Source organism: Esox lucius, chromosome 19, assembly GCF_011004845.1.
Source record: "Esox lucius isolate fEsoLuc1 chromosome 19, fEsoLuc1.pri, whole genome shotgun sequence".
NCBI lineage: Eukaryota > Metazoa > Chordata > Actinopteri > Esociformes > Esocidae > Esox > Esox lucius.
The window spans coordinates 21,655,313-21,680,496 of record NC_047587.1 but is presented as its reverse complement, the minus strand read 5'-3'; the positions used below and the strand labels follow the sequence as shown (position 1 = coordinate 21,680,496).

Genomic DNA, 25,184 nt, shown 5'->3' with positions numbered 1-25,184 from the left:
CCTGGTGGCTCATGGGGGTACAGCAGGTTATATATTTGAATGAAGTCTAATACGTACACTACCATTCAAAAGTTTGGGTTCGAATAGAAATGTCCTTGTTTTTGAAAGAAAATGGTTAGGGTTTTAGTGGAGATTTTGTGTCCTTTGAAATAACATCAAATTGATCAGAAATACAGTGTAGACACTGTTAATGTTGTAAATGACTATTGTAGCTGGAAACGGCTGATTTCCAATGGAATACATCTACATAGGAGTATGGAGGCGCATTATCAGCAACCATCATTCCTGTGTTCCAATGTCACATTGTGTTTGCTAAAAGGCTAATTGATCATTAGAAAACTTTTGTGATTATGTTGGCACTGCTGCAAACTGTTCTGCTGATTAAAGAAGCAATAAAACTGTGCTTTTTTAGACTGGTTCAGAATCTTCAGCATCAGCATTTGTGGGTTTGATTACTGGCTCAAAATGTCCAGAAATAAAGAACTTTCTTCTGAAACTCATCAGTTATTCTTGTTCTGAGAAATGAAGGCTATTCCATGTGAGAAAGTGCCAAGAAACTGAAGATCACATGGAACGTTGTGTACTACTCTCTTCACAGAACAGCGCAAACTGGCTCTAACCAGAATAGAAAGAGAAGTAGGAGGCCCCTGTGCACAACTGAGCAAGAGAACAAATACATTAGAGTGTTTAGTTTGTGAGAAACAGATGCCTCCCAGGTCCTCAACTGGCAGCTTCATTAAACAGTACCCGCAAAACACCAGTCTCAACGTCAACTGTGAAGAGGCCACTCTGGGCCTCCTAGGCAGAGCTGCAAAGAAAAAGACATATCTCAGACTGGCCAATAAAAAGTAAAGATTATGATAGGCAAAACAACACAGACACTGGATAGAAGAAGAACTCTGCCTAGAAGTCCAGCATCCCGGAGTCACCTTTTCATGTTTGACTGTGTCTAGGCACATTGCAAGGCATAGTGCTGAAGAATGTGGTATATTGGCAATATATTACACCGCCTTCTACCTTATTGCTTACATATTATATATATACACCGATCAGCCATAACATTATGACCACCTGCCTAATATTGTGTAGGTCCCCCTTTTGCCGCCAAAACAGCCCTGACCCGTTGAGGCATGGACTCCACTAGACCTCTGAAGGTGTACTGTGGTATCTGACACCAAGACGTTAGCAGAATATGTTTTACTGTAAGTTGCCAGATGGGGCCTCCATGGATTGGACCTGTTTGTCCAGCACATCCCACAGATGCTCGATTGGATTGAGATCTGGGGAATTTGGAGGCCAAGTCAACACCTTGAACTTGTTGTTGTGTTCCTCAAACCATTCCTGAACCATTTTTGCTTTGTGGCAGGGCGCATTATCCTGCTAAAAGAGGCCAATGACATCAGGGTGTTATCATGAAAGGGTGCACATGGTCTGCAACAATGCTCAGGTAGGTGGTACGTGTCAAAGTAACATCCACATAAATGGCAGGACCCAAGGTTTCTCAACAGAAAATTGCCCAAAGCATCACATTGCCTCCACCGGCTTGCCTCCTTCCCATAGTGCATCCTGGTGCCATGTGTTCTCCAGATAAGCAATGCACACGCATCCATCCATCCACATGATGTAAGAGAAAACATGATTCATCAGACCAGGTCACTTTCTTCCATTACTCTGTGGTCCAGTTCTGATGCTCACATGCCCATTGTAAGTGCTTTCGGCAGCGGACAGGAATCAGCATGGGCACCCGGACTGGTCTATGGCTACGCAGCCCCATACAAAACAAACTGTGATGCAAAAGCATGAACTTTTTCAGCAATTTGAGCTACAGTATCTCGTCTGTTGGATCAGACCACACGGGCCAGCCTTCGCTTCCCACATGAATCATTGAGCCTTGGCCGCCCATGACCCGGTTCACCGCTTTTCCTTCCCTGGACAACTTTGATAGGTACTGACCACTGCATACCGGGAACACCCCACAAGGGCTGTAGTTGTGTAGATGCTCTGTTCGATTCATTTAGCCATCACAATTTGGCCCTTGTCAAAGTCGCTCAGATCCTTGCGCTTGCGCCTTATTCCTACTTCTAACATCAAGTTTGAGGACAGAATCTTCACTTGCTGCCTAATATATCCCACCCACTGACAGGTGCCATGATAACGAGATTATCAGTGTTATTCACTTCACCTGTCAGTGGTCATAATGTTATGGCTGATCGGTATATATACATGTGCACAAACATATGCACATAGTTCTCATATTATTGTACATAATATGTTACTTATTTGAAAGATATATGAGAGCATTTAACTGTGATTTGGCGGTTCTGGAGCAAAAAACATTTGGAACCATGATTCTAGCATTCCCAAACTGACAGGCCATTCTGTTTCAACAGGCACATTGACAAATCTATTTGACTTTCTGTAATATGATATACTCTGCAAACAAACTGTACTTTGACTGAAATATCCTGATCCATAAATATGCCTTTGCACTCTCTCACCTTTTCTCTGTCCATATCTCTGTTTGTCTTTCTCGCTTTCTCTTCTTCCCTGCCTTGCCTGGTTAAGGCTTTGTGACAGAGGATTTTTCTACACGTGGACAAATTGAACAATGCCCTGGTGATGAAACATGCATGAGCTCTTTTGTCTGATGATGTAAACAGAGCTTTAGTTTACACTCTCTACCTAGCAGACTCGATTACACACTCGCACTAACACACACACACACACACACACACACACACACACACACACACACACACCATAATCTATGCCTAGGCTTTACTTCACATTTTTCCTAAAATAAATTAGTGTGGTTAAGCAGACGTGGAGCAGCAAAGGATTGCTTTTTGTTCTTATGATCTAATGTTAAAATGTGCTACCCTACAGTTGAGATGAACTTGGTTCTCTGTGTACTCAATGACTTGACTTCAGACTAGACTTGACTGACATCTAGTGGACAAATTAGAAAAGGCACTTGTCCTGTTAGTTAATCAGAAATATGTATTTATTGTTTTATTTATTTTATTTAACCATAATATAACCCGGTAAGTCACTTGAGAACAAATTCAAATTTTCAAGGATATCCTGGCCAAAGGCATTTACATGCAAGTCAAGACAGTACACAGACCAACATGAATAATGGAAGATACAATACCAGTCAAAAGTTTAATTCAAGGGTATTTCTTTTTTTAAACTATTTTCCACATTATATTACACTATTGAAGACATCAAAACTATGAATAAATGCATAGAGAATCATTTAGTATCAAAAAGTGTTCAACAAATCACTACCTATACCTTCATCCCTGATCTCATCATGCCTTCAGCTCCTACCACTTTTCATATTTGGACACTGACCTTTTTTGTCACCAGGTTTGTATTTTTTATTTTTTTTTTAGAATGCAGATAAAATAATAATAAACAAATAATAATGATAATAAAAAAAAGGTTGTACTCTAGGTAAAAAAGAAAGTTCCAATATATCCAGTACCAGTCATAGGTTTGGACACACCTACTCATTCAATGGTATTTCTTAATTTTTTTATATTTTCCACATTGCAGAATAATAGTGAAGACCCCCAAACTATGAAAGAACGCACAACATCATGTAGTAAACAAAAAGAGTTCCCACATATGCTGAGCTCTTGTTGGCTAGTTGGTCAGTGTCCAAACCATCTCTATTGGGTGACTGTGGCGGCCAGGACATCTGATGCAGCATTCCACCACTCTCCTTCTGGGTCAAATAGTCCTTACACATTCTAGGTTTGTGTTTTGGGTAATTGTCCTGTTGAAAGACAAATTATATTCCAACTAAGCACAAACCAGATGGGCTGATGTATTGCTGCAGAATGCTGTGGTAGCCATGCTGGTTCCGTGTGCCTTGAATTCTAAATTAGTCACAGACAGTATCACCAGCAAAGCACCATCACACCTCCTGCATGCTCACGGTGGAACCCACACGAGCAGAGATCATCCGTTCACCCGCTGTGCATCGCACAGAACTAGAAATCGCAAATTTAGTCTTATCCACCTGTCTTATCTTGTCCATTTCTCCTGTTTTTCTCAGCCTAAGCAAATCACTTCAGTGGTTTCTTTGCAGCAATTTGACCATGAAGGTCTGATTCACGTAGTCATCTCTGAACAGCTGATGTTGAGATGTGTCTGTTACTTGAACTCAGTGAAGCATATTTTGGGTGGTCCTCATGAGAACCAGATTCTTCATAGTGTTTGATGGGTTTTGTGACTGAAATGTTTTAGGCTGATCTTCATGTGTTGAAGTACAGATGGACGGTTGCTTCTATTTTCTTATTTGAGCTGTTCTTGCCATAATGTGGATGATTACAGTACAGACATGATGATGGTCTTCTGTCCACTAACCAGAAATTATTACAACACAACTGATTCCACAAATTAACTTTTAACAAGGCGTTCCTGTTAATTGAAATGCATTCCAGATGACTACCTGGTTGAGAGAATGCAAAAAGTGTGCAAAGCTGTTAAAAAGGCAAAGGGTGGATACTCAGAAGAATCTACAATATTTTATGTATTTTCATCTGTTTAACACTTTTAACACTCCTAATTGTCTCATTCACTTGCTTTTTGTCAGAACAGCCATGGCTAGATTATAACCCTAACACATTTTCTAATGGACTAGTCAAATATGATATTTTTCATTTTGAAAAATATATTTATTAAACACTAATATGTAGGCTAAATTGACAACGATGTTAAGGGCAAACGTATCGACTAGGTAGCAAGTGGCAGCAATGAAGAATTCAGTGTGCGCGTTCATGCAAAGTTGGGTAAGAATCTGGCAGGGAGTTGGTTTTCCAAACACCACCAATGCATGGTCACACCAGAAGATGCCAACAAAAACTAATAAAAAGCTTGCCAATACAACCGCGAGCCAGAATAGAGGATTCATACGGTCTCCTCGTGTCGCCTTAAAAACTAAAAGTCTATAATTTATTTAAGTTATGAAAATGGATAAAAATATTTTTAACATTACACATTTTCCCGATTCGGGAAGGTAGTTAAATATCGATAATTAATTACTTTTCAGAGCATTTTAATTGCACTTCGAATGTGTTAAACTGCATGACTACATTAACCGCATAATCATATACAATGAGGATTGAACATACAGAACATGTTGGACTATACAGCCTCAGCTACAGATATTGTAAATATGGGTTAAGCCCAATCTTTAAACTACTGAATAAGATAAATCTGCTAATTACAAAAGTTCTGTCTGTTAGCGCGTCATCAAAGGCCAAATTAAATTTCTAGGGTCCGTGTCTAGGCTGTTATGGACAATCACCTGTAAATTATCAGGATTAGGCTCTTTAGTTAGCCAATAATAGAAGAACCACTATTGGGAAAACATGTTTATCCAAAAGATCTAGCATAAGGCCTGGGACGCTAATTATATCTTCAGTCTTCAGATATTCCTGCAGTGTCACTGAGTACGCTTGATACCTAATTTCATGGGTGCACAAAAAAATCATTTTGTTCCGTAAAATAATAATCATTATTATTTAACAACTTTCCTAGTATTAAAAATGTGTTACGTCACAAATATTTTACAATCTTCATTGCTATGAATGACCGACGTTTATTTTGAAGGCGGAACTGGGAGACGCTAGGAATCCACAATTATGTCTCACGGCTACTGTGGCTAGCTTCATATACATTCAACCAACTGGAACCCCAAGCTGTTTATTAGCAGGTGGAACGGGGGAAAAAAACATTTTGAGCCTAGACGTGATTCGGATATCAATTAATTAATTATCACTTCTTGACTATGATCCACTGAATCGTTTGACATTGTTTTATGATTCCGATAATGCCGCCCCCGTCTTGGTTTATCGCTGGTAGCGTTTTATTCCTATCTCTTCCGATAGCATTCGGGGCGAAGGGACCACATCAATGCACTGAGGTGAGATCAGGACGCGGATGAAGGCTGCTGTGTGCTGTGCTGTGGTGTGAGATTTTTTTACGAGTTGTAGTAGGCTTATGTCCTTTACACATACAAATAGTAGCCAACATATAGGCCGGTAGAAGAAACACAAGCTCATATTTAGCAGACTGTTAATTCAATTACTTAGAAGAGGAATATAGCAAGCATGACTAATGTAGTTTGCATGTCTCAATGGGGCATGATAAGTCAGGCACATAATGGTACCACGAGGGCTGAACAGATTTTATTCCGTCGAATGGCTAATATTATTAATACTATTGACAGTAACGGACACGTATGTGTGTCTAAATATAAAACGCCCACATTTTACTCTCATTCTGTTTCTCGGGGCACCTGTCAGTGAAGCAATCAGCAAATCTTTTGGAATTCTTCGGGATTGTTGGTGGGTTTAAGAAACTTGCACAGTTTAATGACCGAGTAAGGTAAAGGTTCCAGAGTGTGCGTGCGTGCGTGCGTGCGTGCGCGCGTGCGAGCACGCACGATCGTTCTGTTTTGTGTTCTCTCACCAGGACTCCAGGGCTGTGTTATCAGTTTCCTGCATATGGAGCTGCCTTTCCTTCCTTTCATCTTTCTCGCTCTCTATCCTCACCTCTGTTCTGTAGTACACGGCAGGCACCAGCATAGCCTGGCCTCTGTTAAAGTCAAACTGACACCAACTCTAATTGTCTGCCCAGACCCAATCTCACCCCTTCTACTGTACCATCAAAAATAATTTGCAATGGTCATAATTATTTTGAAATTGAAGCTTTTTGTTCCTTTGGCTCTACACTCAAGAGTTTGGGTTTCAAAGCAAACAATTACGATTATGTTAATGTTCGTTTTCTAGCTTTTATTTAAGCATATTCATTTTGCGTATTGAATTTACCATTAAAAGATAACCCCATAGGGAAATGTTCAGGTATTTCTGAATGTGGAAGAAACGGGTGTGGAGTTTCTAATTTGTGAACGCCGCTAGGGGTTTCCCTAGCTCTGGGCTGCGGCGGCAGTGGTAACGAGACTTTAACAACACAGTTCTGTGGTTCAAGCCCTGGGTGGGCAGACAAAATGAAGTGGTTACATTGGTGCCGTGACCTAGATAACTCAGCTGCTTGGGTTGCAGGAGAGATCAAGGTCAAAGGGGGGTGAATATATAATGGCTGTGAAAAGGCTAGTCAGTTAGCGCTGCGGTTGGCACCGATAGCATTTCAATCAGTTCCATCACTCGCTGTGAGACCTTGAAGTAGTTGTTCCCAAGAGTCCGAAGACAAATGTCTGACGCAAATTGTGGCTTTGGTTCTACAGCTTCCTAGACACCAATCAAAAATGGTAAAGTGCAACATGTAGGCCACCAGCTTTTTTTTCCTGAGTTGGTTTGTTTAGCAAAGGAGAAATGCTCTCTAACAGGGATGTTTAAAAAAGCGCAACATTTGCGGAAACAAGGGGCCAAGTTGTTTGTATACAATTTGTATTCATTGTATCTGCCATTTTTGTATGTATCTGAGGCCCACATTATGATGCCGTGTGTGTGTGTGTGTAAAAAAATTAACACTCCATATTTCATTCGCTTGTTTGGTTTGGCAATCATTGATTTCAAATTCAACAGACATCTAAGTCATACTCTCTTTACATGTCGGTAACCCGGATGGTAAACCATGTAACCCACAGAATATTTGTGTGTGAAATTACACTTAAACAATGTTCTCACTGGGAAAATTATAAACTCAAAAATCTCAAGTCCCCCAAACTTCACTGCTATTAAGGACTGAGCTTAAGGACTGCATACAGTTGACAACTTCTACCTCCTACTTCCTTCATGATGAATGTTCTTAAAACAATATTTGTATTTAATTTTTTTTATTTTTTTTTATTTAAATAGCCTTGGAATGTTCCCATGACATGCAATACATTTTATGCAAAACAACCACCCAGAACAATACCCTATGATTCTTATAACATTTCCCTGGTAATGTGATATTTGGTCTGGACATGTTCTTTCAACCATACAGTGTTTTATATCTATGCTTTCAACATCAGGCAAATATTTATGTATATTCATCAGTAGCGCTACTGGAACTTTTGTCCCAACCTAATGAATGTTCTAGGAACAGTGTCAGAATGCATTCTGATTTGCTGGACAGGGACAGTCATCTACTGACCCACTCAGTGTTTTAGTGGAGAGTTTGCAGTTTACCAAGCTGTTTGTTTTTCCTAGCAGAATACCCAGCTTTGTGGAAAAATGCATTGAGAGTATAGGGAGCGTTACTTTTTCACTGCGACCACCTACTTATTTTATTAATAAATACTATTATTCTTTTATTTTTTTACCACTCCACCATTGGATATGAGTGGTTCCTTGGTTTTCCGTATCCATGGTGATGGAATGTTATGTGTACCCACTAGGTCAGGATGGTAGGCAGTGGACGTGGCCTGAGAACCTAGTGGAGGAAAGTGGATGATGACTCAGTGCCCTTGTGATCTTGATGTTTGCCGACCAACCTATCCTTATTTTGTCTCACTGTTTATCGCACGCACTGATTACTCACGCCCTGAACACTCACTCAATCAATTGGAAGGCTTTATTGGCATGGGAAGCATTTGCATTGCCAAAACAATTGTTTTTCCTACTTGTAGTGGTTTGTTACTGTGATTGTGTGTTTTGCCACTGTGTGTCTGTTAAGGGAAAAATATCATAAGATTTATTTTGTTCATTCCAAATAATTTTTTGTTCTGCGTGGCTCTGTTGGTCTTGTTTGGTTAATAAACAGAGCCCCAAAACCAACTGTTTTGGAGCCTCTATCTCTTTCTTTTTCCCTTCCTCATTGTGTAATAATTTCTGTCTCTCTCTCTGGTTGCAGAAGGATTATTACTATGAGTACACAGAATGTGACAGTACAGGGTCTCGATGGAGAGTAGCAATTCCTCAGAGGGGCCAAGGATCCTGCACTAGCCTACCAGAACCTGTAAGAGGAACAGAGTGCAGTAAGTATTTTCTGGGGTGGGTGTGTGTTTTCCGCACCTCTTATCTCATTGGCTCTCTGGCTCTGCTCCAACCAACCACAGGCGCAGAGCTGGCTTCATGTTGGGATAACAGGCCAATAACTTCAGAACGTTACAGACAACCACTTAATCCCAGTCAGAATCCCACCGCCACAGGACAGGAAGTGAATGGGAAATGGGTGCTGTATTTCGGAGGGGGCGTTTTACAGCGCTGTTAACCCTGGTGTCATTCCCATCACAGCTACCAGGGCCTCCCCTCTCAACCTCATGGCTAATGTCTGGTGTGTGTACTGCTGGGCGGATGACAGGAGTTTGCCCCTAACCATGCCAAAGCTCAGTAGAGCGGTGCTATATACGGCGCTCCAAGTCCTCATCGGTCATTATAGGTCGCTGACCGACTCTTGCCTGAAGAGATACTCTGGTCCTCCTCAATGTACTAAACGCTAACCCCAGGCCAAGGCTGCATAGGACAGCATGCATACTTGAATTGCAGTGTAGTTGTGGTCGTACTGTTACTTGGAAGGTTTTTAAGATTCTGACCTGTTTGTTTGATTGAGCCTGTGGGACAGACGCTGAGGGAAACAGCTGGAGAATTCTGGACAAGATTATTGTTTCGTGTGACGAGGTGGCTGTACTGCTGCACTGCGTTTAAGGCTGTGGTGTTTTACAGTCTTACCCAGACACCCAAAAACACGGGCATTATGCACACACACCCCTTCAACAGGATGTAGAGATTAGGGGTCTTGTCTCCGTGGAAACGTTGGGACATCATTGAAAGGCTGTCGTGCATCTCTGATCAGTTACCAGCCCAAATGTGGGCACATCCACTCGTGAAGGTGTTAGAAACTTTGGTATAAACAAAGGATCTACCAAATCTCTTCCATGATCTCGCATAAATGCCATAATGTGCTGCCTTGCCCCACCCTGACTCCTGGCAAGCTGCATTTCCTCTCTGGCGCTCACCCAAACTGTGGGAGAGTTTTGAAGTGTCCTTGTCTTTATTCCCCCGCATTGGAGCAAGAAGAATGGACAGGTGAAAAACACTTACAGGAGACTGTCTCTAGCTTTATGGAGGTGCCACCCTAGAAGTTGAATGTTTCCTTTCTGTGTGTTTATCTCTCTCTGTCTCTTTGTTTCTCAATTCAATCTCTCTCTGTCCCTTTCTCTCTTTCTGTCTCTCTTTCCCTCTCTCTTTCTGTCTCTATCAAAACTGTTTTGTGCTGAGTTTTGTCCTGGTCTCTGGTTGGTTCTCTGTTTTGGGTGAATATTTTACTTCCCAACTGTTTATATTTAGACCTAAGGTGTAGTCGTTTTGCTTAATTTTGTGTTAGGGGCAGCTAAATTGGCAATTTGGAAGACACAGAATAATAGAATTTTGGGCCTGGGATATATGTTTGAGAGGATGCTGGCAGCTATACTTCAATAAACTGGTTAGGAACCTTGAGCTGTTCATGGGCATCTGGGATAGTCAGGGATTTTTGTGATGACTTGGTGTTGTGTTACTGTGGTGGATGACTTGGGGTTTTTATTGTGGTGGATGACTTGGGGTTTTTACTGTGGTGGATGATTTGGTGTTGTGATACTGTGGTGGATGACTTGGTGTTGTGATACTGCGGTGGATGACTTGGTGTTGTGATACTGCAGTGGGTGACTTGGTGTTGTGATACTGCGGTGGATGACGACTTGGTGTTGTGATACTGCGGTGGATGACGACTTGGTGTTGTGATACTGCGGTGGATGACGACTTGGTGTTGTGATACTGCGGTGGATGACGACTTGGTGTTGTGATACTGCGGTGGATGACGACTTGGTGTTGTGATACTGCGGTGGATGACGACTTGGTGTTGTGATACTGCGGTGGATGACGACTTGGTGTTGTGATACTGCGGTGGATGACGACTTGGTGTTGTGATACTGCGGTGGATGACGACTTGGTGTTGTGATACTGCGGTGGATGACGACTTGGTGTTGTGATACTGTGGTGGATGACTTGGGGTTGTGCTTTTAAATTGTGCTTGTACTTGTTGTTTAAGTATTTGATGTGTTGTGGGCTCTTAGACCCAATAAAGAGCTTTTAAAACTCAAACTCTCTCTGTTTGTCTCTGTCTATTTCTCTATTCAGTTCAAATCTCTTTGTTGGCATGGAATGTGTTACTACATACTGTACATTGCTAAAGCAAACATAAAAATACAGTACTTTGCAAAAGTCCCAGGCACCTGAAAGTCAAAACAAGGCCATCCACCTGGGTAGGATGTTTTAATAAAAAAATTATAATATTATATTCATATAATCTTTTGACTAATAAACTCTTGCTATACAAATAAATGACTCTATTTTGACTCCCCGGTGCCCAATACTTTTAAACAGTACTGTATATTGAAATTAAAGGCCAAACAAACAAAACAGATCCAGTTCCAGGTATTGGAAAGGATGCAGGCATTCATATGATTGTCCTGATTCATTATTCAGTGTGGGAGGACGCTATATATTCTGAAGCTGATGTGGCACAGCTGGGTTTTTCTCCTAGAATAAGGTGCATTTTCTTGATTTCTGTTGTTCTTAAAAAGTATTTCATTTTGGTAAACATAGTTCTTGTATTTAGTTGGTGTTGGTGTTTTTCTAAGTCTTCTGTCTGTCACAGTGGTCAGATGGTCTGCTACTGTTGTCTGTTTAAGGCCAAATAAAAATGAAGTTTGCCTTGATTTTTATGTGTTTTTCCAATAGGCGATGTCATATTCTTTGTGTTTTGTAATAATTTGATTGGGCCAGATTGTCTGAGTGCTGTTGTGATTTTTTGTTTGGTTGGTATTGGTTTGTGAACTTCAGTATCAGCTGGCTGAGAGGGCTGTTCTCTATGGTTTCCTCCTGGCATTGGAAGGCTTTGTAGTGGTAGGAGTGTGGGTGGCTTGTTTTGATTATGATTATTAAATTTGGTGGCTCTTTTTTGGATTGTAACCAGAAGAGGGAATTGGCCTAGTTTTGCTCTGCATGTGCTGTTTGGAGTTTTTCTCTGGTCTCTCAGGATGCTCTTACAGAATTCTGCATGTAGGCTTTCAATGGTGTTTGTCCCATTTGTCAAATTCTTGTTGTCAGCAGGCCACATACTTCACTGCCATGTAATGAAATTGGTTCAATTATACATTCAAATATTTTGAGCCAGATCCTAATTGGTATGTCTAACTTATATCATCAAAACTACCTGCTCTCTGGATCCCCTTCTTGTGACTCTCATCAAGGCTTGCCTTGCTGCTTTCTGTCCATATGCCATTTAAGTGAGAACCTTCTAGTTAAAATTGAACTAATCTCTCATTTGAATTGTCAATAATGAGTTTATACCAATTTCTGATGTTTCTTTTGTTTAATTTGTCAATATGTTGAAAGACTTGGGCATAATGTTTACCTGATGTACCCTTTAAGCCCATGGGTGTTCCAAATTAGACCACATCAGATTTGTTGCTGTATGTGTGTGTGTGTGTATATATATATATAAAATAATAGTCTAGCCAACTGGTTGAAAGTGCAGATGTTTTTGTGAAGAGCGAACTGACTAAAAGAACAACAGTTTGCGGGTTCCACGCTAATTTTCTAAGGAGCGTAAATGAGTCAGTTTCAGGATTTCCATTTAAACAATAACTTATTGTCACTCTCCTTGTCTTCCGCTGGACTTGGGTAGATCACAATGTCCCTGTTGTGCATCGATGCTCCGCTGCTTCTTCACTCTGCCTCAGCCTCCTGTCTATTCCAGAACGCTTTGCCAGAAATGAGAGGCTGTTAAATAGGCTTGAGCTTAAGTCGTTCCCTTGTTTTATTCTGCACCCTTGAGAAAATAATTCTGGCTGTTCATCTCAAATTTTGGATGCAGATTTGTTATTTGTGTACATTGATTTAATAATATAATGTTTTTCCCTCCACACCACTTTCAGTTAGTTATAGTGAAATCCCTTCATGCCAAATTGAATCTCATGCTTTTTCAAAATCTTGAGAAAATCGTTTTGTTTTTATTTGTGTTTATTGATGAGGGTGTGCATGGTAATACAATATGATCTGCTTTTCGATGATTTGGTAGGAATCCAATCTGACTTTTGCTCAGGGACAGTGTGTTCACCTAGATAATTCATGTATTTGTTGTTTATGATGGCACAGAATAGTTTGTGTAGTTTGTGCAGTATGGTGGTGTTGAATTTCTAATCTTATCATTTTGTTTAATATCCCATTAATACCGCAAACTTTGAGTTTAAGGGCCTGTATTTTTTTCAGTTATCGGGAAATCTATTCGATTCTGGTTTTCTTTTATGGCATATTAAAGTTGTTTGAGTTATTCATTTCTTTTTGTTTCAAATTTATTGTCATGTTTCTGTATAGTTCTTCAAAATGGTTCTTCCATATGTCACCATTTTGCATAGCCGATTATTCTTGATCAGTTTTAGTAGGGAGTTCCAATTTTGCCAGAAAATGTTTGAATCAATATATTCTCTTTGTCTGTTTGTCTCTCTCTCTGCCCTCTAGCATTTTCCTGTGAGGCAGGGGAGTTTCTGGAGCTGTCTGCTCAGGAGTGTACTCAGTGTGCAGCAGGGACCTACTCTTTGGGCAGTGGTGTTCGTTTTGATGACTGGGAAAGCCTGCCCGCAGGGTTCAGTTCCCTGGCAACTGACCTCGACAACGGTCCCGGGGGTGACGACAACCTCAGCTGCAACAGGTGTGTGAGAGGGAGGGGTTTAGCTCATGGTTTGAAATAATTGTAGCCTTGCAGTTCTCACGTGTGTGTGTGTGTGTGTGTGTGTGTGTGTGTGCGCGCGCAGTTCGTCATGGATCCCTCAGGGAAGTTACCTGGAGTCTAATAGAGATGAGTGTACTGTCTCTCTGATCTATGCCGTCCATCTGAAGAAACAGGGATCAGTCAGCTTTGAATACCAGTACCCAGATGACAACCTCTTCTTCCAGTTCTTTGTGAGTCTTCACTCATTACTGTTAGATTCTTGTGAGTCTTCACTCATTACTGTTAGATTCTTGTGAGTCTTCACTCATTACTGTTAGATTCCTGTGAGTCTTCACTCATTACTGTTAGATTCTTGTGAGTCTTCACTCATTACTGTTAGATTCCTGTGAGTCTTCACTCATTACTGTTAGATTCTTGTGAGTCTTCACTCATTACTGTTAGATTCCTGTGAGTCTTCACTCATTACTGTTAGATTCCTGTGAGTCTTCACTCATTACTGTTAGATTCTTGTGAGTCTTCACTCATTACTGTTAGATTCCTGTGAGTCTTCACTCATTACTGTTAGATTCCTGTGAGTCTTCACTCATTACTGTTAGATTCCTGTGAGTCTTCACTCATTACTGTTAGATTCCTGTGAGTCTTCACTCATTACTGTTAGATTCCTGTGCGTCTTCACTCATTACTGTTTGATTCCTGTGCGTCTTCACTCATTACTGTTTGATTCCTGTGCGTCTTCACTCATTACTGTTTGATTCCTGTGCGTCTTCACTCATTACTGTTTGATTCCTGTGCGTCTTCACTCATTACTGTTTGATTCCTGTGCGTCTTCACTCATTACTGTTTGATTCCTGTGCGTCTTCACTCATTACTGTTTGATTCCTGTGCGTCTTCACTCATTACTGTTTGATTCCTGTGAGTCTTCACTCATTACTGTTTGATTCCTGTGAGTCTTCACTCATTACTGTTTGATTCCTGTGAGTCTTCACTCATTACTGTTTGATTCCTGTGAGTCTTCACTCATTACTTTTCCATGGTCTCCTCCGTAGCACTAGTAAACTCAATATATGATGAAAGTCTCAAACCAATTGTCAGATGTTCTGATTGCTCGGCAGATCCAGAACGACCAGTGTCAGGAGCTGGACCAGACAGCTGATAAGAAGTGGCTTCAGCTCACCACTCAAGGGAATTGGGCCACACACTCCGTAAGACAGGCCTGGAGAACACCAGTCTATTACTTTGTCTAGGAGGTTACAGCACCACCTTGTGTTTGGTCTTGGGATTCTCTCAACGACTAGATGGATATTCCAATTACAGCTCTCTACTCTGAAATGGATGGTGTAAAACACTGGTTGGATCATTTTGTGCGTTAACCCATGAGTTGATTGTGTGTTCTTGTTCCAGGTGAATCTGAAATCTGGCACTAACATCTTGTACTGGAGGACAGCTGGGATTGTAATAGGAACTAAAGTACTAAAACCTGTTCTGCTGAAGAACGTGCACATAGAGGGTAGGACCTGTCGTTTTTCACCTATCCAGCTCAGGCATTAGTTCAGTTACAGGTTAGATAATACAATCAAACCCGCCTCCCCAGATAGGGGTTCATTCCTGTTTCCCGCTGTGCGTCTGTGCTCTTCTGTCTCTGTAGGAGTAGCCTATACGTCTGAGTGTTTTCCATGTAAACCAGGGACGTTTAGTCCAACCCCAGGGTCCTCCAGATGTCAACCCTGCCCCAGGGACACCCACTCGGGTCACGGTGCCAGCTCCTGTACCCTGTGCAATACCAGCACACACTATGCACGTAGGTGCACGCTCGCGCGCACACACGCGCTTCTCACACACACGCTTGTTTCACGTGTGGGCACTTTTGTGGGACCAAAATGTATTAATATTTTCCCCCAACCCCTGACCTTAATGGTAACCCCCCAAAATCTCAACCTAACCCTAACGTTTTAATCCTGAACCTTAATTCTAACCCTAAAACTCACAAGAACAATAACACACACACACATTTTGTACTAGCATGCGGAGCGGTACAGGTAAACGCACTCACACACGAGTTGAAACGTGAGTGTGTAAAACATTCTCTCTCTCTCTCACACACACTGTCCCCCTCCTTCCCTCTGTCTTCCAGCGGAGGGATCAAGTGGGTGTAAAGCAAGACCGCCGTGTTCCACAAAGGATTATTTCCAGATCCACACCCCCTGTGACAAAGAGGGCAAGGTGAAAAGACCCTCCTCAGTTTACACGTCACTAGACGTTTCACACATATCTAAGGTTGTTTTGGGGTTCTCCAGAAGGGTCATAGCCAGGGTTAGTTGCTTGCTCCTGTGACCATTTAATTTCCAACTAAACCAGTAGCCTTGGGGTTTGTCTGCTCTGAGACAGAGGGTTTGATCATCTGCTTCAGTGTTTAATAAAGTCTAAAATAAAAAAATGTTTGCAACTGATTATGAAAAATGTTGCTTTGAAGAGGTGTGATTCAGTGTGAGTTGCTGTATTTTACACTGTCATGTGAGTCACTGTACAGTAGAAACATTTCGCCCTCAAAACTATCAGAATTATATCTAAATGGGGTAACTCAAGGAAGTCTTAGTCACAACATGTTATACCTTGCTGAGATGTGTGGTAAAGTATTTGTCAACTTTAATGTGTAATTTCAGTGCTGACTATGTTACCTCAGTAGATCGTGTATCTGTTTGTCTTTGTTTGATACCATGTCACGTTACATTATTAAGGGCCTTCAGAAAGTATTCTGGGTCCTTCACTTTCTCCACATTTTCTAAGTATTCAGTCTATAACAACAATGAACACAATATTGAATATAAAAAACAGAAATATCTCCAGTTTTCAGAACGTTCATGCAGTATTTAGTAGAAATGCTTTTGGCTACGATCACAGCCTCTAGGCTTCATGGTCATACCTGTACAAACTCCAGTATCTGGAGTTTCTCCCATTCTTCCTTGTAGATCCTCTCAAGCTGTCAGATGGGCTGGGGAGTGTCAGTGAACTGTGATCGTCCTGAAGCCACTCCAGTGTTGTCTTGGCTGTGTGCTTCGATTCGGTTTTGTGCTGAATGATGAATCTGTGCCCCAGTCTGAGGTCCTGGGCGATCTGGATCAGGTTTTCTTCAAGGACTTGTCTCTATTTTGCTCCATCCATCCTGACCGGTCTCACTATGCTTCACTATAGGGATATGAGCCAGGTGATGATCATTACCTGGCATTCAGGCCTAATGGTTGCATTCTGGTCTAATCCCACTAGAGAATCATTTACCTCATGATCTGAGAGTCCTTCAGCCAACATGTCATCTGTCTTTTACTGGGGAGTGGCTTCCATCTAGCCACTCTACCATAAAGGCCTGACTGGTGGAGTGCTGCAGACATGGTCTGTTGAGAAACTCTGTTAGAATGGCCACTGGCTTCTTGTTCACCACCTGGCCAAAGGTCTTGTTACTTACCTTGGCCAGACGGACGGCTCTAGGAGTCTTGGTGCTTCCAAACTTCCATTTCACAACGACGGTCCCATTGTGTTCCTGGGAACTTTCAATGCTGCAGTTCTTGTTTTGGTGTGTACCTTTCTACAACCTGTCCAACCAAGTATGTTTGACACAGGTGGATATTGTATTCATGATTGTATTGTTTTCAGTACATCTGTTTTCAATTGGTCAGAATGACTTGATCATGTGACTTATTTCCATTTTATGTTTATTAGCTGATCGCTCCTGATGGCTCAGGTGGTCATGTGATCATAACTGCTACTGGGTCTTATGCAGGAACCCCTGAATTAATTATACGGAAATGTAGTACTTGAACACGAACATGGTATAATGGCGTTGCCCATGCTGGAACAGCTGCTATGATGATGTGGATACACAGATGAGACCTCTTTCCATCTCTGTTACAGACACAAGTAATGTACAGGTGGGTTCAGCCTCAGATCTGTTTAGTCAGTGTGGCCGGGGCTGAAACACTACCCCCCTCTGGTGCCCGGGAACCCTGCCCCCCCTGCAACCCAGGCTTCTATAACAATGACACAGCTACCTGCTCTCCCTGCCCCCCAGGGACTTTCTCTGACGGGGTCAAAGGTGACAGTCTTTCTCTCTCATTACCAATGGCTCTGATTTGTTGTATTACCTACATTCTAATATGTGTTTGTTCCTCCCTGCCAGCGTGTGAGTCTTGTCCAGCAGGTACTGAGCCTGTTGTTGGTTACCAGTATAAGTGGTGGAACGTCCTTCCGGCCAACATGAAGACGTCCTGCTTCAATGTGGGGAACTCCAAGTGTGACGGCATGAATGGTGTGTGGGTGTAACTGCTCTCTCTGAGACCTAGGTGCTCTAACTGTTTTGTTGTCACTTTGGCTGCCGGTGCTACTGGAGTCTCAACGCCTTGTAAAACAGTTCATGTTTCGTCATGTTGGTGCCTCAAAGTTTAATGTATTTTAATTAGGACCCCCCCCCCCCCCCCCCCCCCCCCCCACCTTTCTACACACCACAATTTATTTTATTATTATTATGAAATTATATTGCATATTAAATATACAGAATTGAAAAAAATCAACATTAATAAATATAGAAATCTTAAATTTGCGTAACCTCTAACCATTCACCATCAAAATAACATGTGAGTTGGCCTCCCCCTGTGTTGAATTCGAGTGATTCACGCGATTTCAGGATAACTTCATCAGTTTCGGTGGGTTCCCTCTGTTGGGTTGTGAATCGCAAAGCGAACGCTCAACAATAAACACCATGGAGCTTTCAAAGTAAATAAGGGACAGATCTTTAGAGACACGGATCAGGGGATGCGTAATAAAGGTTTTAAAGGGTTTGAATATGTGGAATTATCGTTTGAATGTACGCTTTGTTATACATCAGAACATCCGCTTGTATTCGTTCACAGGAAGTTGCATTCTGTCAATGCTCGTGACTGTAATTAGCCAATGGGCTGAGATTAATTTGAACACCTACGAGACTACACATACTGCGATAAAAAACGATCTCCCTTGGCTCCCGGATACGTTCTTAGCTAAAGTGGCCACTATACATAATGGCTAATATCCTACAAATATTTCTTGCAACGCTGTCAAAACAATTATTAAGATGTGGAAGATGTTTGGCACCACGAACACCCTGTCTTAATCATCCAAACTGGATGAGAGACTGAATCCAAAGAGGGCAAAGGCACCTTCCCGCAAGACAACTATCCAAAGCACCCAGCCAAAGCTACAGGCAAGTGGCCAAGGATTCATATGGTAAATGTCCTTGGATGGCCCAGACGGAGACCAGACTCAATCCCAACTGAACATTTCTGGTATAACTTGCAAGATCGCTGCCCATCGAAACACCACAAAGAACCAGATAAAGCTTTAACCATCTCGTAAAGAAGAATGTAGCCTCCCTCCCCCTAAGATATTTCAGTTTTGTCTTTGTAATATATAATGTCATTTCACAATAATAAGAGGTCCGATGTGGGGCGGATATGGTTCTCTGGTGCAACAGAATGTGTAGGCTTCCAATAGGCTTTCTGCAGGCTGCATTCATGATGGTTTTGACATGTTTGTGTCTGTCAGGCTGGGAGGTAGCTGGGGACCACATCCAGAGTGGAGCAGGGGGCTCTGATAATGACTACCTCATCCTAAACCTCCACGTGCCTGGCTTCAAGTGAGTTATTACCTCACCACAGCTCGCTTTCCCCATTTCCCTCCGTTAACATGTCTCCCCCCGCAGGACTCCTACTTCAGTGACAGGGGGAGCCGGGACGGAGTTTGGCCGTATCGTCTTTGAATTCGAGATGGTGTGTTCTGCTGACTGTGAGCTCTACTTCATGGTGGTGAGGACAACAACCACGCTCCCTTCTAACTGTATGATAACGCGCTGACGTATGTGGGTGTTTCGAATCCTGTGATGCGACTTTTGTTATTGGCACCTGGGAACTAGCCGGATATATGCACGCTACTTGGGAATGTTGTCACTGTGTGCAGGATGTGAACAGGAAGAGTACCAAAGTGTTGGAATCCTGGAACGGCAGTAAGGACAGGCAGTCCTACACACACATCATGAACAAGAACGCCTCTGTCTCCTACACATGGGCCTTCCAGAGAACCAACCAGCCCTCTGACGTAAGTACACACTCACACACACTATACACACTGGGACACCACCCTAACGTATACACAATGCTATTTTCTTCGTCCAGGTGCGTCAGAAAGTGAGCGATGTGGTGCGTATCCACTCCATCACGGTGAGTAACAGTGTGGACGGGGTGTCGTCGGAGTGCCGTGCCTGTGCCCTCCTGGCCCAGCCCTCTGGCTCCCTGTGTGTGCCCTGCCCCCCGGGCCACTACATACACCCACACACCAGCCAGTGCACCGAGTGCCCCCCCAACACACGGCTGACCTCACACAGCTCCCCGGGTCCGGAGGCCTGCTCGCCCTGCGGGCCGGCCAGCAAGAGCACCAAGGTACGGTGTTACCGCAGACGTCCTGTGTGTGTGTGTGTGTGTGTGTGTGTGTGTGTGCGCCGTGGTGTAGGGCAGTGAATAAAGTGTGTAAAAGTGTGTGTCCATTGTCTTTAAACAGAGAGGCTGGGGCTCGGCTGAATAATGTTTGTGTGTGTTTTTACAGGACCACAGCCGCTGCTTTAATGACTGTGTGTTCTCGTACTCTGAGAACAACGTGTCTCTGAGGTTTGACTACAGTTCTCTGGGCTCGGTTGGAACACTGATGAATGGGCCCAGTTTTACCTCCAAGGGCACCAAGTACTACCATCTTTTCAACATCAGCCTCTGTGGAGGAGAGGTACGCGCGCACGCACGCACGCACGCACACACACATTGTATTTGTATCCACTGCTACACTTTGATTTGATTTTGGCCTCAATTCCTCAGGGTAGGAGGGCTGTGTGTACAGACAACGTGACTGACCTATCAAGTGCTGACTCGCCGAGGGAATCGGGGGAAATAACAAACGTGGTGGATACTTTCATCTGTCAGTCAACCATCATTCCTTCCAGTGGGCGTGGTTTTCGCACAGCATTGTCCTCCCAGTCCATCAGCCTCGCAGACACCTTCCTGGGTACAGACATGTCCAATGTTTTCATGACTAACATCATTTTATTTCATTGAAATCATTTTCTTAATAACACATCTTCTAGGCCTAAGCATTTACTCATGAACCTTATCTTAAACCTATAACCCTATGAAATAAGTCAAGACTGATAGAAAGTCCAGGCTTCTCACAATTTTTAAAAATCTTTTCATGTAGTGAATTTTAGACACGCGCGCGCACACACACTTAAGCCTGGTGTTAATGGATCGATTGATGTATGTAGGAGCGACTGTGGCTTTGAATCTGGATGGAGTCCAGGCGAGACCAGACCTGTTTCCGCAGACCAGCAACAAAATCCCAGATGTCAACTTCTACTACCGGTATGTTGCTCTAACAGCCTCGCATTATCGACACAGACTATAACATCCTTATCGCATAAATGACATTTCAGTCACTACTGCAGTGCTCTGTGTCTGCCTGTTGAAAGTCCTCAACGTTGATCCAGTCTAGGGCAAAAACGTCTAGAAAGGATGACCCAGCCCATCTCAAACCTATCATTGACCCCTTCCTTGACCCACTGCTGTAATAGAGTTAACAGGTCTATGGACCATCAACGTGGGCCTCCACCACATCCACCATCACCTCAACGACCCAGAGATGGATGCAAGGATGCTGCTTTTTCTCTCTCCCGACTTTAGCTTTGTATTCGACGCCATCATCCCAGAACTACAAGAGAAAGTGTTCGAGCTGAACGTGTTTAGCTCCGTCTGTCAGTGACTTTTTGACCAGCAGTGATCACGAAGAAGGCAATAAGCTGAAAAAATGAAACATCTCGCACACGAATCATTAAGTCCATCCTCCCCTCCTCCGCCACGGTCTGGTTTGGATCTGGGTCTGCCCACTGCACGGCTAAACTGCTAATTAACAGGACGATGCGTAGAAAATGTCAGCCGCCACCGTCCCTCCATCAATGTCCAACGTGACTCCAAGGCAAGGAATCGTGTAGGATAGACCTCTGACCCCTTTCACCTCAGTCACCCGCTTCTTCAGACATGATCCTCTGGCAGGCAGAAGGAAGACGGCCAGTACAGGTCCTAATAAACAAAACGGTCCATCCCCCATGCTGGTGCAATCATCAACCGGCCATCTGTCCCATAGAGATTAATAAGACTTAATGGCTCTGCATAGGGCCACCTCCAGACTGAAAACTAAATAGCTGTACTTAATCTCCCGGCGTCGAGATATAATCTACTGAAAATGTCTACATCAGCTGTAAATCCATGTATATTTTACACTCCCCGCTGATCACAAATGTAAATGTGTTTTCCTTGTTTTTATTACTGTGTGGTGCGTCATCCAAAGTGGTTGACTGTAATTGTATATCAGCTATGTGTATTGTACCTGTGTTCTGTCTCTATAGTTGTCTACCACTAGTAGCGCCCAAGTAACACACATTCAATGTGTGTAAATGTACTTGGAGAATGAATGCGGTTCTGACTGAGTTAATTGTGTTCTTTTTGGCCAATTGAAGGTAAATTTGGGTTACATTTGAATAAAAGGTTTTTTTATTGGTTAGTTCCCTGGAGGCCACCTCGTCATGTGATGCAGGCCGCAGTGTGGTGGTGGTGCTTCGCTGTAACCCAGACAGGAGCACACAAGGGGAGCTCACAGTACCAAGGTAATATGTCTGGTCTTTCCTCTTCTCTGCCCCCCCCCCCCCCGTCTTTCTCTGTAATGGTGGCCTCAAAGGAGATTACTACTCAAAGGAGAAACTTGAAAGAACTTCAAGCCTAAATCGAACGGCTAGCTGAATTCTCAGAATTCAGAGAATCCTCTTGCGACTCTTTTGTATGTAGCAGTTTGTTTTTTGCTTTCAAGCAGCTACTGTAGTTATCTGACTCTATGAGGTATGTGTGTGTGTGTGTGTGTGTAAAATAAAATGTAATTGAGACTGATGAATACATGGTAACAGTGTGCTTCCCTTTTGTAGTCAGTGCCCGGCGGGGACGTGTGATGGCTGTACATTCCACATCCTGTGGGAGAGCTCAGGAGCGTGTCCTCACTGTAGCCCTCAAGACTATCACCAGATAGAAGGAGCCTGCAAGGGCAGACAACAGGTGTGTCTTCTCGTCCAAAATGAATGGAAAGAACAGTGGACCTTATTGGCAATATGGGCAGTGTTGTACGACCCAGGAATGCATAACCTTTAGAGTAAAAGGAGAATAATAACCCGAGGAGAATTAGATGTAATCTGTGTGAAAGAAAATGTCTTCTACTTTGACATTGCATTTTGAGTAATACATGTTTGTGTTTTGTGGAGATTGTTGACCAAGAACCCCCAATTATATACATGTAAATAACAATTTGTAACGCTACTTCATATTAAAAAGTCTTTGGTGGGTGAGTTCTTTTGTAACGGTGTTCTTTTTGAAATATTTGTAGTTTTGTCCTTGAACTGTTGCTTGGTATTAATGTTGTGTATTGTCATGTTTTGCTGCTTTGGGAACACCTCATGGGGATCCTAATGAAAGACAACCTACAGTCATAATTTCTGTTCAGCTCTGCTTCATGTTTGTTTTTCCCCATCCCCAGGACAAGCTGTTTGTGTGGAACGAACCAAAGCGTTGTGTAGGAGGGGTGTCCCTCCCCGAAAAGTTGACCTTGCCCTGTGAGAGCCTGGATTTCTTGATAATGATGGGGGCGGTGATAGGAGTCTTCGCTGCCGCAGTGCTCCTCTCCATCACCTGCTACTTCTGGAAGAAGAACAAGAGGTTGTTTTTCTGTCTGTCTCCGTCTGTTTGAACTATAGATGTATTGTATATATTTTTAACCCCCCCCCTAACCATCTCTGATAGACTGGAGTATAAGTACTCGAAACTGGTGATGTCCTCCAATAAAGAGTGTGAACTACCTGGGGCGGACAGCTGTGCCATGATGGAGGGAGAGGAGAATGAGGGAGACATGGAGGACGAAGTGGTGTACTCCAAAAAAATCTCTCTGATCCGCAAACTCAAAGCCATTGCATTGAGGGTAAGGATCTGATATGTGTAGGGCTAAAACCAGTACAATGACCCATGGCAATTCTGGACATGTGAGGACCTCTTTCAGGTTTTATGTCAGAGGTTCAGGAAAGTAGGATTTAAATGGGATTTGTTTTGTCTCCAAAAGTACCCACAAATACAGTTACTAGTTAGTGTGTGCCCATGTTAATGCTAGGCCATGGACTGATGTGTGTGTTTGTGTTTTATCCACAGGGAAACCGAGATAACTATGAAAATGTCCAGTTGAACAGCTCCCAGTCAAATGGATTGGTGTGGGGTTGAAGAAGGAGTGAAGAACAGAGTGAGGGAGGTTAGGGACCTAGCTCTACAAAGACTAGTAACAGATCTCCACTGTTGAGGGATTAAACACCCCCTGAGAATGCACATTCAATTACCTCACCAACATGCCAAAGGTCTGGCCTTCTCTCTGGGTGGGACAGAGTAGTCCATCTGAAGGCAAGTGTGCATGGGGGTGGTGTAAGAGAATGTGGTGTACATAGGGTTGGTGTAAGAGAATGTGGTGTACATAGGGTTGGTGTAAGAGAATGTGGTCTACATAGGGTTGGTGTAAGAGAATGTGGTGTGCATGGGGGTGGTGTAAGAGAATGTGGTGTACATAGGGTTGATTAAGAGATTGTGGTGTGTATGGGGCGGTATCAGAAAGTGTGGTGTACATGGGGGAGGTGTAGGAGATTGTATTTGTCTGCTCAGGTAAAGAGAACATATCTTTGGAATGTTTTTGTTTTGTTGCTTTGTATTCACCCACTAAGAAAATTGTGATCTGAGGAAAGGCCCTTGAGAAACAGGTCCCACTGTTCCCTCTGATAGACCAGGGGATGATTTTAACCATGGGGGCACCTGTCTAATCCATTGAGATCTACAGAATTGCACACACAGCCCTAAATACCCAGCATGCACGCACACACATTAGTACAGTCTCATCTCAGTCTGACCTGCACCCCCCTGTGAGCCTTAACACATTTCTCTCCTCGTTAAGCGGGCTGTTTGGACTTAGGGTTGCCATGGAAATAGTCAAGAGGCAATGTCCCTTACCTGTCTGTTTCCATTCAGGAGTTGTGAAGTTACATTTTGCACTCAAAGATACAATAACATTCTGTCTGCCTTTCTGTTATTTAATGTGAAATAAACAAATTTATTTGTGTACAATATCAACTGGTACTTTCCCTTATAATAAAATGTCTGCACACACAAAAAGCATCAGAGACCGACATATATTTTGTAATTTTTTATTATGATGTCATGTCTTTGTTATTGCATACATCATAAGCTGTATTGCTTTTTCCAAAGAGGTCAGGTTTTACCTTTACCCCAGAGCAGAAGGGTTAAATTGTCCTTAACCACTCATCCAGGGTCAGATGCATTGTCTTCCTCTAATCGTTTAGACTAGGATAGAGGATAATGTGT

The 25,184-nt window shown here is 42.8% G+C and overlaps 1 protein-coding gene across 1 annotated transcript; it reads left to right on the top strand.

Annotated features, from left to right (window-relative positions):
• The first annotated feature begins 5,653 nt into the window (after positions 1-5,653).
• On the top strand, positions 5,654-24,977 carry si:ch211-233h19.2 (uncharacterized protein LOC565175 homolog). The gene is made up of 22 exons (XM_010883820.2): positions 5,654-5,938; positions 8,815-8,938; positions 13,464-13,653; positions 13,757-13,904; positions 14,787-14,876; positions 15,076-15,181; positions 15,320-15,472; positions 15,806-15,894; positions 17,578-17,758; positions 17,843-17,971; positions 19,243-19,333; positions 19,400-19,502; positions 19,654-19,791; positions 19,869-20,132; positions 20,296-20,469; positions 20,559-20,745; positions 21,002-21,098; positions 22,295-22,396; positions 22,709-22,835; positions 23,311-23,489; positions 23,574-23,748; positions 23,973-24,977. The coding sequence occupies exons 1-22, from the start codon at positions 5,834-5,836 to the stop codon at positions 24,039-24,041; spliced, it is 3,021 nt and encodes a 1,006-aa protein (XP_010882122.2). The 5' UTR covers positions 5,654-5,833; the 3' UTR covers positions 24,042-24,977.
• The last annotated feature ends 207 nt before the right edge of the window (positions 24,978-25,184 follow it).

Coding starts and splice junctions, on each gene's coding strand:
- si:ch211-233h19.2 (XM_010883820.2), top strand. CDS start 5,834: ATGATTCCGATAATGCCGCCCCCGTCTTGGTTTATCGCTGGTAGCGTT. Junction 8,939..13,463: donor TGTAAGAGGAACAGAGTGCA/GTAAGTATTTTC, acceptor TCTGCCCTCTAG/CATTTTCCTGTGAGGCAGGG. Junction 17,972..19,242: donor CAAGTGTGACGGCATGAATG/GTGTGTGGGTGT, acceptor TGTGTCTGTCAG/GCTGGGAGGTAGCTGGGGAC.